At 39.5% G+C, this 15,795-nt stretch overlaps 1 protein-coding gene across 1 annotated transcript; it reads left to right on the forward strand.

Moving 5' to 3' along the window:
* Positions 1-8,640: 8,640 nt before the first annotated feature.
* On the forward strand, positions 8,641-15,080 carry c8h1orf210 (chromosome 8 C1orf210 homolog). The gene is made up of 4 exons (XM_054602896.1): positions 8,641-8,752; positions 13,172-13,734; positions 13,988-14,182; positions 14,723-15,080. The coding sequence occupies exons 2-4, from the start codon at positions 13,677-13,679 to the stop codon at positions 14,929-14,931; spliced, it is 462 nt and encodes a 153-aa protein (XP_054458871.1). The 5' UTR covers positions 8,641-8,752; positions 13,172-13,676; the 3' UTR covers positions 14,932-15,080.
* Positions 15,081-15,795: the final 715 nt, after the last annotated feature.

A 15,795-nucleotide genomic window follows, 5' to 3' on the forward strand; every position in this document is an offset into this window, starting at 1 on the left:
TGTTTTGCACATAATTGAAGCAATTTTCTGATAAAATGATTGCAGGTTTTGCAGAATGTTGTAGAATCTGTGATTAAAGTTGGGCGTGCAAAGATAGAAAAGATTGAAAAGTGCTGGATGCTGCCCACACAGCTTGGTGGAGCCTCCATAGGAAGCCAAGAGGAAAAAGAACAAAGGCTGGGTCAACACAGACACTCCAGCCTCTGGCTGCATTAAGACTATCAGGAGCCAGAAACCAGGGGTGGTTTTGTGTGACTGTGTGTATGTATATGTGCATGAGCATGTGCGTGTGAAGGTGCATTGATGGGAAGCAGACTGTATACATGCATATGTAGTGTAACTGTATGTGTCTGCATAGAATACTTTGTGTGTGTGCCCATGCATCTGTATATATGTGAAGGAAATTATTATGCACATGCAGGGTGGAGGACACTCTGTGCTCCTCAGATATTAGCCATTGTATACAGAAGTCTTTGTTGCCCTATAGTAATTATGAACTGTGTTTGTTGTTAAAGTGACACGCGCTTGCTTTTTGACACTATCAGACAAAGGCAAGGCTCACTGCTCAGTGTGTCTCCTGGCCAGTTCAAAAAGCACAATATTGCTTCTCCGGTTATAACAACAGTGCAACAAACAATCTCAAACAATCTTGTTCAACCCTGCAAATAATCAAAGAAAGAAAGAGAACGTGCTGTTTCTTAAGCTTTTAGCAAAAGAGCATAAATGGGGTTCCTTTCAAAGGTGTAAGTGTTTTTGTATTTGATTGCTTTTGAATTACTGTAACAATAAGGCAACATTTTAATAAATCTGTGACTTAATATAAAAACATAGCTTAAATTCTGGTGACAACGGGTTGGGCAACCAGTTATCTGTGTATGGTATTAAAATTGAACACCTTGTCTTAGCTTGTCTGTATTCTGTATCTGCTGTGCATTTCTACTCTTCAGCATCATTATTCACAAATTCGATTAAGTAAAGTCATTGTGGGGGAATATCCGCTCAAATGTGTCAAAACCTGCACAGCATGTACAGCAGCATGCTCCCAGGCATGTTTTAGTTGTTTCTGACATTTTGTTGTGGTTGTAGTTGAGGTGCTGATGGCAAAGCTGGGGGTGTCTGCAAGTGAGACCGGCAACAGAGGCGGGAGGTCTCTGAGACTTTGTGAGAAAGTTTGTATTAAATTCCCATTTCCTCTCATTGTGTGGCGAACTGGCCCGGCTCCACACGCACTGATCCTGCTGGGCCCTGGGAGCCAAAGCAAGGGTGTCACTCACACCTCTTAGGCCCCTTAATTCCCCCCTCAATTCCTCCAAAACTGCATTTACAAACCCCTGACCTCCTCCATTCCAACGTACCTCGTGTTGTCTGATAAAGGAACCCTTCCCAAGGATCATGGAGACCATGAGAGACACAAATCATCTGTGAGGCAGAATGTGATTACATGAATGTTTGTGTCTGAGAGAAACGTGTTTTAAGCGATAGGGTAAAGATGATGAAGGACACATAGATACAGACACAGATTTTGAGATACATTGTGTGTGTGAGCATTATTGGTAGAAGTTAAAGACCCCCGTCTTAAAAAGTCGGATATCCCCAAAGACAAAGTGCCCTAAAGACTTGATAATTCCAGTATTATGTCTATGGAGGTTCTGAATGTGTTTTTAAAAGCAAGGAGAATTCCAACTATGGTGACAAACTGACACACTATCTCCCCAGCTCCCAAGAGTTTGATATTTGTAGTTTAAGTTAAATGTCTCAACAATTATCGGATGGCTTGTCATGAAATTTGGTAGATATTAAATCCCCCTCAGAATGAATTGTAAAGTATTTGTTGATCTTAAATCTTAAATTAATTTAGTGCCATTATCAGTTTAAAATTCCCATTTCTCCAATACTTTGGTTTATGACGAAATACCTAGAAAACAATTGACATTTCTGTCAACAGCTGTACACAACGTTGGTTTAGTGCTAATTTTAGCATGGCACCAACTTAACTTAACAATACTAAGACGGTGAACATTACACCTGCTAAATATCAGCATGTTAGCATAATGTCATCGTGTACAAGTTAGTTTGCAGACCTGATGGCCTTGCATGGCTGTAGAGTCTTTAGTTTTTGCTGATTTCTGCATCAAATTTAATAAACCAGATTAATGATTAATGCATATATATTTTTTTTTTCCAGGCATGCAAACATATTTAGGAGATGCAGCACTAAAATAATGATTAAGGACATAAAACCAACTTCTTGGCCATAGCACAGGAAGATACGAGTGTGTTCAGACCATGACAAATGGTTCCCAACCTTTGTCGCATGCCGCTTCCTTTTCTCTCCCGTACATCCTGTCACTTTCCACTGTATAGGCCTACTTTCTCACAAGAAGAAGTTCCATTCAAGCAACCCTAAGGGGAGCATATCACCAATAGATGGATCAACACACGGAATAATCGGAAATTATTTGACAATGGACGAGAATATACAAAGTCAGCATGGCCACAGGGTGAGCAGCAGGATGTGCACGGTTGATGAGATACAATAGGAGTCGTGGACTACGTGCCGTATCATCTCTTTAAGATGATATAACTCTAGATGATATAAATATGAACATGTACTTGCAGGTTTTTACACATTCATAATCTTTCAACTCTATACTACACACACACAAACACACACACAGTACCCTCGCAAAGGTTTGAGAGGGTGATACAAAGTGAGTTACTGACAAATTCCCCATATAAATACTTGGCCTCCATTTTCCCATTTCTTTGAGTTCCACCAATAATCTCATCACCATTACAACATGATGATTCAAGACCTGCCCTTTAAAAGACATGCTCAATTCCATGGTCGATTCAAGCCGTACTGTTGAATAAATTCCAGTTAGCAGAGATGGTATTAGCATTTATATATTCTGATATCTCCGTTGATTAACAGAACCAATGGACAGACTAATATCATACAGATATAGACAGCAAGTGTAAAAAATTGTGGAAGGAAAGAAAATGTAGACTAACTAAATATGCAGAGAATGGTCTAGGGGAAATATGTCATTCATTTGTATGCTGGGTACTGTAGTAGCCAGGTTTTTCAGCTAAAGAGGTATAGAGGGACTAAAAGGAAGACATTCATTTTCTTTTTTCATTCAAATTTGCGATTGCAAGTTACTACATTTTACGAACTAGTTATATAAAATCACCAGAGTAATCTTTAGAATTTTATTTGCTTAAATAATGCTGATCCAATGTTAAGGATGATGACGCACCAATGAAGAAAAAAGGTTCTTTCCTGGCTCACAGCCGTTTTATTATTCATCCCATTTAAAAACATCTGTTGTTGCTACTTTCTCACACCAATCTGTGGTGTCTGAGCTGCTATTCAGCTGACATACAGCAGGAGTTATTGTGTAAGTTATTTTCTGTGTTAATACTTCCTATGACAATCTCTCATCTAACTTGGCAGAGAGACCACATGCCTTAACTGGTTTAAATATTCATTTTAAATATTTTTTCACAAACGTTGGAAAGCCAAAACATGCATGATTGTGCTAACTGAACAGTCAGTGTCATACTGTATACACTAAAGGCATAAGTAACTAGGCTGAGAAATATGAGTTAAGTTTACCCACCTGTCTCAAAAATACTGCTAATGCTCAAAAGGCTAGTTGATCATGTTTTGACATTTATGTGTTTACCTAAAAGTATGTTGATGGGCGTATTTAAAACCTAAAGTGTTGAACTTTAACATTGAAAACATGTAATGAAACAAAAAATTGTCTGTATGGACTAAGATCCTTGGTGAATCCCTGTGTGAATAATAGACTGGTGTACTTGTATGACAATGTGTACCAATGATGGCATATAAATCAATAACTGCACTTTAAACCATACAGTTTCAACATATGAACAAAGGCTAACATTATGTTTTAGCCATAACAGTGAAGTATTTTACTTACTTTATCACTTCACCATCCAAGAACTACTGTATACCTGCTGGTGTGGGTTACATATAGCTCTATTTCTATATCTTCAAAGATTTAGTCTAATATTTATACTCTGCACACATACTTAAACACACTTATTATCACACACAAATGTAATCAGAGTGAAATAACATGTTCCTAAACTTTCTCTTCCTGTCCATTCATTAGTCCCACACTGGAAAAAAAATATGCCTCCCCACCAACCTTTAGTCTCCCAATCTGCCTCCTGAGGTGAAGCTGGGGCACTGAGAATGGGGATGTGGTGATCTGGGTCCATCACCAGATGCAGAGCAGGGTGACCCTCATGCCTGACACCAAACAAACCCTCTATGCAGTCAGGGATGTTGATGGGTGTTGATGTTATTTCCGACACTGACCTTGCAAAGGTACTGTACACACACAGACACACACCTCATTACTGGTGTTATGGAAAGCCTCTGGATCAGACTAAGGAAGCCCTAATCATAACAGAATGTAGTCGACCACTAGAGTGGGTTTAATGTGAAAAGGCTTCCTCCGGTACAGGATCATGTAGAATAACATTATTTCAGACAGTCAGCACACTCAGCAAGATAAAAAGTAAAAGGAGAGTTGGGTAAAAAAGCTCCATGTCTCACATTGTCATGACAATTTGTTAGCCATGGCCAGATGCTAAACACACAACTGCTGTTTTTTTCATTGCTATTATTATGTTAGTTATTGCAAAATCCTAATTACAGAAATAGAGTATCTGTCCCATCGGAACATGGTTATCAAGGAAATTGTGGAAAGGGAGTGGTACTAAATCCAGCCAACATGTCTGGAATATTGCAGGCGTGTTTAAGGAAGTTGGATAACACCCTGGGAGTGATGTGCTGAAAGGCAGGAAAAATGCAAGAGCAGACATTTTGAGGAAAGTTCTTGATGGCTACAGTTGCAGTGGCCCCAGAAGAGCAATTCAACATTGTGTCACTTGGGGAAATGATGTGAGATGATATATTCATATGATACAATATTGGTCCGTGAAAGTTAAAGAAAGCAGGAAAAGCAAGGAAATAGAGATAGATGGATAGAAAGAGATGGATGAGCTGTTGTTGCTTGTCCAAAGTGTCCAGAGAACTTGAGCCAGATTCAGGAAGAGGTACTGCTGCTGGAGGCTGATATGTGTGTGAAGGAAGTGGAGGGAGCACAGGGGCAGGAATCACCCTACAGGCAGGAAAAGGCCTGTGGAGGTTGTGGCGGGGGTGGATGTGGAGGGTCTCGGCTCCTGTCTGATAGCTGTTTGCTCAACACACACACACACACACACTCAAACACAGAGACATGCTCACACAGTTCTGCAGTCATTCCCATCAGACAGCATGTAAGAAGGACACAGCAAGAGCGAGCTGGATGGCTTCTGGTGCCAAAGCATGCATGCACCCACACCTACTGAGGAAGTTAGTTTAAAACATTACCTTACATGCCACAGTGCCACTCGGCACACAATAGTTCTGCTAAGTGCAAGCCATGTGGGAGATTCACGTTTTTCTCCACATCTGCTTTAGTAAGAGGAACTGTTTTTTTTTTTATCTCTAAGGAGCTGAAACTAGAAATGAAACATTCTTTGTCCTTCCATTGGGATTAAGGCATTTGTTTAAAAAGATTAGTCATTGGTTTGGCACGACTGAAAAAAGAACAGGTAACTCTCAGTAAATAGTTCAAACCATAGTGATTCTTGGTTCTTGCCCTAATCACCGACGATTTATTAAGGCTTAGTGAATGCCTTCTTTACAAGGAGTTATTCTTTTTCTTTTAAAAAATCAAAATATAGATATTTTTATAACAGCTGAACTAGGTTCCTGCGTTATAGACTAGATTCCTGCATTGACCACCCAAGCATTTGTAGATATAAATGGTTCCCTTTTCATCTTTCTAGAGGCTTCCATCCAAAACTCATGAGAAAGGATCCATCTAGTGATTTAAAAAGTAGTAAACAGCTCAATGTGTTTATTGGTTTTAAGCCAAACAGTGTGCAACTCTACATGATTCCCTACAGCACACTGACTGAATCCCTGTAGAGGGAGCACAGATCTTTTCCACAGGGCTAACCTGAAAAAGTAGTAATACTTAGTATTTCATACTGAGTCATTATCACCACCATATGAGACCTTTGAAACACAAATTCCTTGCTGAACCATTACTGATTCCAGCAGCACTTTCACATTTCGCATTCATATTCTCGCAGCATTCACCAAGGGATTAGAAATATGCACCGTTGGATGTTATAAAAACGGACTTTTCCATCAATCTCCCTAAATTCTCCTTAAGATCTGCAGTAACTAGGCAATGGTGCAACACAATGAGTCGCTGATATTCTTAATGCTGCCATGTTTTTACACTTCCATAGGAGTGTTTCTGTGCTTGTGACATTTGTCTACAGCAAGTTTATCAGTAAGTGCATTGTTAGTCTTTTAGAGTGTGTTCACAGAACCATGACATCCAAAACAAACAGTAGTATATTACAAACTACTGATTAACACGCCATTTGGATAAATCATTTTCCTCACATGGGAAACATTCAGGTAATTACACATGGTCCTGAATGGTTTTGGTATCCAGCTTTAAGTTTCACTTCACTTTAAACACACACCATCAAAGAGAGAAATTCATACTAGTTATATCCATGTATTCTCTTGCTATATAAAACTGCCACGTTTTGCAGTTTTACACCTGCAAAATGTGGCAGAAACTCAAAGCCAAACAAATACAGACTCTTCCCACTGAAGGTAAGTGTATGTAACGTGAGCACATATAGTCAAAAAAATCTTACATTAGATTAAATTGAATGAAATGTAAAACCTTTAAGTTGAAAGTGGGTCATTACAGCAGCAGAGTGAAGGGTACAAAAGACAAAAAAAGACAAAAAGGGCTAGTTTTGTGACCAGAGGCGCATTTCACATGGCAACTTGATTAATTAAATTAGAGCCCAGATAGAGAGTATCACATTTAATATACAACTCATTGCAAGAATGAGAATGAGAATAAAGCTGGCTTTAAATAAAACTGCAGCTGTTTTATTAACATATTTACAGATTTAAAGCAGGTGTGCAGGGAGCCTCACTCACATCATCATATTTCCAGATGGAGCCCACATATGGTCTCACAAAAATTTTAGCAATTTGCAGCCGCCAACTTGTAAAATTTACACTTCGGTGGATGCACATCACAATGGCTGAAGCAGTGAATTTTATGAGACACAAGAACATAAATTATTTGAGCCTGCCGAGAGTCTCTCCTTGAGGCTTAATGACCAGTTGCAGGCTTGTTTGTCACAAAGCTCTTCCTGAAGAACGACTGTCCATTGTTATGTACAGTGCGACACGTGTTGTTATTTCCCCCCCCCTCTTAAAAGACTTAGCAAGGCTTTCACATCTTGCCCACAGAAGGGGCCGTGACCTCAGACCCCACCTCCTCCACTTCACTGAGAGGACAAACAATAACCTTCCCATAGTAGAAAAAAAGCCCCTGGTCTCCTCCAAAAGTCTTATCTAGAATCTGAATACAGCTCCACTTGTGCCACTAATGAACTTGTTTAAGACATTAACATCGAAACATTTGATATGAAATATCTATCCAAATCTTAATCATTTAAAAAAATCTGAACTTAAATACCTTTCTGGTAAGACACTTATAACTGCTGTCTATATGTAAATTTTTTCTGTGCATAAGGTCACTTACTTACTTACTTTCTATCCTCAAATTTGACATTAGCAATTATGCACCTTTCCGTAATTGACTGTTGCAACATGTGCAGTGTGGGGCATGGTGGAACATTTAGCAGCTTAAGAGACAAATATTTTCCAGGGGGGAATCCCCTACTGTTTCTTCCAGCTGATGCTGAGTTATCATTTTACTGTCCCAGCCCATCCTCGTCCCTGCCATCTGCCCCAAGACATGCAGCTGAAGCATCCTGGAACATATGGAGGGAGGGAAGGAGGAAGAGCAAGGGAGGGAGATGTAAAGATGCAGAGTGGACAGGAAGTGCCCCTATTGTTTTCAGGGTCACCTCGCTTTTCCTTTCAGAGCCACCAGAGGTCTGTTCTCTCCCCTCGGCTGTACGTCTTAAACAAACAAAACTCCTTGTCCCCACAAACTGTATCTTGTCTGGCTTCCTCCCTCATCTGAAGAGGACTGAGGGAGGGGTTTACATTTTAGATAAACAAAGCAAGGCGTGGCAACTGGCAGGCCTACTGCACTGTGTAAAGATCACACAACGGCCTTGACTTGGTGGCTGGGTTACAGCTTTTCTTGCTAACTGTATGCAATGATTACCAATGTGCTTATGATGACTCACATACACAAGAGGAGTGAAAAGCCAAACAAAGCAGATATCAAACAAGATTATTTGATTACCCAGTGGAACTGCGTCTACACTGACAGAACATATATTTGCAAAAAAAACAGGTTTGACTGGTTGCTTACAGTTTGACTTGTAAATGCACACTGATAGTTATCATTTAAAACATAAGTCATGTTTTACCTCTTCCTGGTTTGGCACCGCTGAATGACAACATTGGCCCCTGACCAGGTCTGCTGTGCAATTGGACAGAGAAACGCAATAGTAGGCGGGAGGGAGTACACCTTGGTTACAAAGTTACACATTAACTTGTCCTTCTGGGAAGCAACTGCACAGCACACCTCGTTCAACCTTTGCACATCATTTCTCCATTTCACAGAGATGTGAAATGTGAGAGTGGACAGTCAACAGGTGCAGTCGCTGAAGCTAGAAGAAACTACAGACAGGTGACCAGGTAAGACTGGAAATTAACAGTTGCTCTTCTTAAAGTGGGACTAGTCCACATACGCTGTTGCACTGTGTAAAGATCACATGACGGTCTTGACTTGGTGGTTGGGTTACAGCTTTTCTTGCGAACTGTATGCAATAATTACCAATGTACTTATAATGAAGAAGGCACTGCCAGAAAAATGTACTGGACAGACTGATTTGAAAACATTGATATATTTGGAGCACCGCAACAAACTAAATCATTGAATAAATGATTGTACAATGCAGTTATTCAGTGCTGTAGCAGTTCATAAAGGCTGTTCTTTCTCAATACGGAAAAGACAAATAGACAAAGTGTTCTCCTTTCAGTGACCTGCTAACCAAACCTTTTCCTGCACCTGTTGCATGTTGGCCACTTGCTGTTTTCACCCAAAACAGTAACGCACCATTAGCAGCTTACTCTTACTTTGTTTTCATTTTCTTTTGGCTCTTTAAGAAGCACACACTCAGAGCTACAGAATATATGTAATAAAGGAGCCATCTTTAATATCATAGTTTGTGGTCATCATACAAGTGAGTGTGTTGTTTGATTAGCTTAACGTTAACTCATTATTTCCCGGCGGTCTCTCTGTTTACACTGCCATTATTCCAGGGCTGAAAGGCAAAAAACAAACATGACATTTGAGGACACTTGACTTAACTTATTATGACCTTGCTCTAATTAAACTTAAATAAAAGGTTTATTAGTTGAATTCTTACTCAGATATTTTACACATGCTCTGTGAGCTGGATTTACAGTGTGTGAGTTTAATAATCATGCTAATAAACAATGTCTCTGACAGCTGTTTTTTAACTCAGACCGTATGCCATTATTCTTGACAAACAATAGCACAGTGCAGCCAGACTCCTCCACATATTTTCAAAGCAAGACAGAAATACAGATCTTGGCAGTGGAATAAGAGGGAGGCTTGCTGCATGTTGCTCTTTGTGTTGCTTGGTCGAGGGTCAACAAAAGGACGTCTCTTTGATTTTCTGTGGTCTAAGAATATGTGTGATTGTCATAGCCAGGGAGAGAGACGTTCGCTCGGTCAATTATGATTTGGTGAATTGTTATATGAAGTCAATTGCAATTTTGTGTGAGCAGTTTTCAAAATCCACTTTAAAAATGTAATTCTAATACGTTTGTATTCAAACAAATACCTTTTTTTTTTTACTTCACATACAGTTTGGTAGTTTAGTCAAGTGATTCCCAAATTAGGTCGGACCTCCTGCAGCTGGTCTCAAGAAATCTTAGGGGTATGGAGATTATTAATGGGGCAGAAAAGTAAAAAAAGAGATGGTTCCTTTCTACAAATGAGTATTTGGCCCTCTTTGGGGGAAATATTGGACATGTTGTCCCTCAAACCATCCGAATAGAAGAAGAGAGTAATAAGTACAATATCTGCTTCTGATTTATAATGAAATAGAAATATAAAGTTGAAGAGTACTCATGAAAAGTACAATTGTACTGAAGTTCAGTACTTATGCGCTTATTTTTCACCACTGCACAAGTTGGCATCTCAACATGCATAATCAAATTTTAAACCCTAAAATTGTCAACAGTTAATTTTTCTGTTCAAAGGATTGTGACCACACTCAATGAGAAGAATCTAATTTGATGTTTAATTCAGTTTGATGAAAGAAAAAATATTTTTCACCCCCTCTGGCCATCATTAGTGTCTATAAACTGACACTCCACACACAATTTGGGGCACTGAAACAAAGAATGACTAAGAGAAGTTGACTTCTCCCTGTGAGAATGATATTCAACCGCAGACTATTGGAGACAAAGATGCAAATGTGGCCTCTAACACATGAATGTTCCCATACAAACACTTCACTATGGTGCACAGAAGCGCTCACTACATCTGACATGCATAGACTTCTCGCTCACAGGCTTCTTTCCTATAACTCCCAGTCCTGTGCTGCTTGGTGTGTATATTTCGTTGTGCTTTGCATGTGTGAGGACAGGACAGGAAGAGATGAAGGCGGCCCTGTTGGTGTGTTTACAGCCAACACTGCCGAAGAGAATAGCTGTAGAAGACAAAGAGTAAGAGGACTAATGGCTGGTGCTAAGCAGTCGGATCCCTCTTGCTGTGAAAAAAATCACCTCAGAGCCAAGAAAGATAGAGGGTGAGAGAGAGAGAAATCTTAATCTGGACTGTAACAGAATGTAACCTCATTTTTAAAAAAAGGAAGACATTCAAGATTGGGGATTAAACAAACTAATAATATTGTGTTTATTAGTGAGCTTTAAAGGGGTCAGTTTGCAGAGTTTGTTACCTTTGGAGAGAGCCAGGTCTTTGTGCTAAGCTACACTAACTGTATATTTGCAATGCAAATTCATGAGAGTATTATCTAACTCACAGCAAGCAAATAAGCATATTTTCAAAGATGTTGAACTACTCCTATAACATGGGATTCATGCCCATCTTTTGCATTCTGCATGTGAACCTCTGCTTCTGTCTATTGTAAACCATCTTCGCAAATGTGCAAAGCACATAAGTATAATCCTTGACATGGAAAAAAAATGTAAGCTTGAATTTACATTACAGCAAAAAAAATTACCTTTTTTATTATTTGTAAAATGTAGATGTAGTTTGTTTAAAAACATCTGGAAAACATAAAACATGATAAAAAATGATTAATGAAAGGAGAGGCTAGAAAAATGGAACGTAAGGAGGGTCAAGTGTCTGTCTCATTTTTCTGGGAACAGGAAAGTAACGGCTTACTGCGGTTAAAGCCATGCTAGCTGTTACCCCCTGTTACCAGTCTTTGTGCTAAACTAAGCTAATCTGCTGCTGGCTTCAGCCTCTTATTGAATACTCTGCCAAAAATGTAAATAAGTATATTTCCCAAAGTTATCTTATCTTTGATTGCATTTCTTATCTGCATCTAATTTATATATTGTGTCATGTTTGTTGTCGTGAACAAATAATGTCCAGTAGGCTTCCATTGCCCTTTGAGCATCATTAAGTACGTGACTCCTGTATTGTTGGAAGGTTGGAGGGATAAATTGCCAGGTTGCTATTAGAGACCATTTTGAGATATTGGCAACCAATTCTTGTCCTCTGGTTTCCATTAGTGACAACCACTTTCAACATTTAAAAAAGATTTGGACAGCAAACAGCAAAACGTGCACCCCAAAATAAATACATTTTCTATATTTGTTGCATCAGCGATATTTCTATATTGCTTTTATAGTCGGAACCGCAACCAGACAACACCTCATGCAGTGCTGCATGTGCGTTTTTTACTCACGAGTACAATGGCGAAGCATATCCAGTTGTCTGACTGTGGGATGAAAAGCCCGACTAACCCGTCAACATCACAAACAAATGTTAATTGATTTAACTGACAAAGAACCAGGTCAAACTGAATGAAAAACAATAAGGACAGTTGTGAAGTCTTGGGAAGCAAAGTATCCGGGCATCTTTGAGCTGGACTGAAAATGATACTGCAAAGCATATTCAACATTTGATAAGTAACATCAGGTACAACAGTTCAAGGTAGCACATCCTACAGAACCACGAGGCTAGACAAGCACTGGAGTTTAAAACAACAGGAGCAGGCAGCTCGAGCTCATGAAGATGCAAGAGCTGGCATTGACAACGAACACTGCCATTTGCAAGATTTTCATTATCAAGCTGACGTATGATTGCGTACTATATTACTTACTCAAAATATAAGGTGACTAAAAATGGCAACCATATTTCCGGTTTCAGCAACCAAAAGCTGTTTCAGCAACCAAAAGCTGATGCCCAGATGCCAGCTTTTAAAAGTCAGTATTGAGCCCTGTTGTAAGATTCTTTCATACACACACACACACACACACACACACACACACACACACACACACACACACACACACACACACACACACACACACACACACACACACACACACACACACACACACACACACACACACAGATTTGTGATTTTACCAGTGCTTTGTGTCAGCTGGACCTACAGAGGAAGGTCCTTCAGTTTGTGGGACTTCCTGTTTGCGACACACTTTTCCTGTTGTGAATGATATCCTTCTGAGCTCCTGACAGCTTGTCCCCAATTATGACTTCTGGATTTAGAGGATCCAGGCAGCGTCTCCTTTTCATGATGACAATCTCATTCTTCATACATACTAAGTAAAATATTTAGGTCATTTGATTTTCCAAGTTCTTTTTTGTGTGGTTCAGTTATAAAATATGCATTTGCCGGCACAAAGAGTCCAAAATAATTCAAAGCCATAATACAACTGGGACATTGTACTTTACTGATACTGTATTCTACTGACAATGCTGATTTTTTCCTTTCTTTTTGCAAGACGCCTTTGTATGCAAGTGTTTTAGTGTGTGTGATTCATACTGATTTAACTCACTATTTCTTTTCCACACTTTCTTTAAAGCCTCATTTGACTGAAGCCAGAGGACGCTGGCTCATATTTCAACTCATTAATAGGACGATAATGCTGCTACCACCTTTCACTTGTAACTGAACCAAGGAGTCCTCTGCCACTCAACCTCGCCACCTAGTGGAGCTTTGAAGGTTTAACTCCCTCCTGGTCAGCAGAAGTCCTCCAGACAACTTCCTCCCTCATCTGGGGAGATGCCTGCCCTGCAACATTTCCCTCTGATCCCATTTTTTTTAACCTGCTGAAGACAATACAGCACTAAGCAGCTGTGCACGTTTCCAAACATCGGTTGGAGAAGGAAGTAAAACATTTCTTCTCCAGCTTCAGTTACAGTTCAAAACTGTTCTTTGACTGACATATGAGGGATATGCACCCATGATCCATCGCTTCATGCTAGAGTTGATGGTGCCCAAAAGCAAGAGCATCCAACAAGAAGGAAATTGAGCCAAACAGGAGAAGTCACTCCCCAAAAGAGATTGCACAAACAAGAGCAAGCCAGATGGAAACATCATCAAATGGCACGCTCTCGACAGCTACACCAACAGCAACAGGAAATGGTAAGAATTCAGTGAGGACTGGAATGTCAAACAGAGACAATTCATTTAATTCTCAATAAAAATGTACATGGAGTCTTGCCAGTTTAGTCTAAATCTGGGTATAGATATTTTTTAGTAAAGATGGCCGTCTTAAAAAGAATGATAGAGGATTAAATGTTGGGTCCACTTGGTTTGATGTGGGAGTGAGCTGAGGTCTGGTTATTAAGGTGCTTTCCACAATGACAAGGGTGTGATTCATTTCTCTCTCTTGCAGTCACGTTGGAAAGCCAGACATCAAAATATAAATCTCACAACTGGGAGTTCCTGGTGGCTGTCCTGGTCACAGCCATCTCTATCTCCATTCTTATCGCCCTTCTAGCTAAATGCCAGGTGGTCCGCCGCTACCTGGCCAGCTACCGGCACACACGGCTGAGGGAGACAGACACCGTCAGCCAGTGTGACCCCTCAGGTTGGTGTTCTCAAGCCATAAATCATACCTTAATATAACAAACCTTCCTTTTTTTGGAGCAGTAGGTAAAAGTGGGGCTATATTTGAGACTAAAACCTGTTTGTGTTCAGCGTTCAATGACGTCCAAAAGCTGTGATACTTTTGTTTTACTATTGAACTTCATCCAATGTCAGAGAAGCTTTTACTTTTGAGTCTGGAATAAATATAAGACAAAGCTGCAGACAGACAAAGTTAGCAACTCGCTAGGTGTGAAAATATAATATTATAATCATATAAATATATATATTAAAACAATACTTATTATAATATTATATTCCTTTAAAAGAAGATGCCAATGTTATGTTTACACCTTGTTGCTGCTCCCACGTGGCCAAGGAGAGCCATTCCAATTACATTTAATTGGCCCTGAATAGGATATGCCGTAAGATAATTGACGGATGGATAAACACTAACCCTACTTTCAGTTAGAATGATATATAGGACTTACCTTTGGATCATTGCCATGCAGTACAACTCTTGTGTTTCTATCACTGCTTCCAGGTCTGGAGGTGGAATTCGCCATGCACGGGGGACGTGGAATGAACCCTCACTGTATCCCCCCTGTGAGCGAGGAAGACGATGACGGCTTCATTGAGGACAACTACATCCCGGCCAGTGAGAGAGCGCGGGCTGAAAGAGCAGCGAAGATAATGGAGGACACGGAGGACACAGAGGAAGAGATGGATGAAATTGAATTTTCCATCACTTAGCAGGACTGTCTTAACAACTCTTCAGATATATAAACCCCTCAAAAACCAATTCCACTCCCACCTTTTCTTTATGTATGAGTAAGATTCATATTGTCTATCACAAAATGGGTAAAAAAGTTAAAGAAAGCATAAAGATTTTGTTAATACCAGTGGTCAAGAGGGTCTTCATTTTAAATCTCGGGGTACATTATTAAGGAAGCAGTTTTCCAAGTCCCCCAAGATATATAACGGCTTATTTGTCAGTATACTGACAGCAGGAAGAGTAATAGTCATAATCATCTTTTTTTTTTTAAGGAGGTAAAATAAGGTCAAAGGGTCTTCTGTAAATATTAACATAAACCTATTAACTTCATATCTGTTGATCAGTTTTGGGCTGTATTGGTTTGCCGTGAATCATCTTCTTTTTTTTTTTAAGGAGGTAAAATAAGGTCAAAGGGTCTTCTGTAAATATTAACATAAACCTATTAACTTTATATCTGCTGATCAGTTTTGGGCTGTATTGGTTGGTTGGTTGGTTTATTTGACAGCAAAGGTTAAAAAAAACCAACTGTGTATGATTTAGACAAATAACCACAGTTGGGCTGAATATAACCAGGAACATTTCAGCAGTGACGCATAAGCAGAAGTATATAAATGAGTGTATCATATGATTGAAGACCAATTTGGCATTAATATGGAAGCCTCTTCCTATTTTATAGAGTGCTTTGAGTAACAACGGAGCTACACAATGATACTGTGATGATCTGCAAAGTGCTGCCTTTTCTTCATAAGTGAGCTTTCAGACAGATCAACAGCTTTACAACAGAAAAGCAAAGTTAATTGTATATCTTTAAAATCTTCTTGTTACAGCATCAGTGTACATTG

Source organism: Anoplopoma fimbria, chromosome 8 (genome assembly GCF_027596085.1).
Source record: "Anoplopoma fimbria isolate UVic2021 breed Golden Eagle Sablefish chromosome 8, Afim_UVic_2022, whole genome shotgun sequence".
Taxonomy (NCBI): Eukaryota; Metazoa; Chordata; class Actinopteri; order Perciformes; family Anoplopomatidae; genus Anoplopoma; species Anoplopoma fimbria.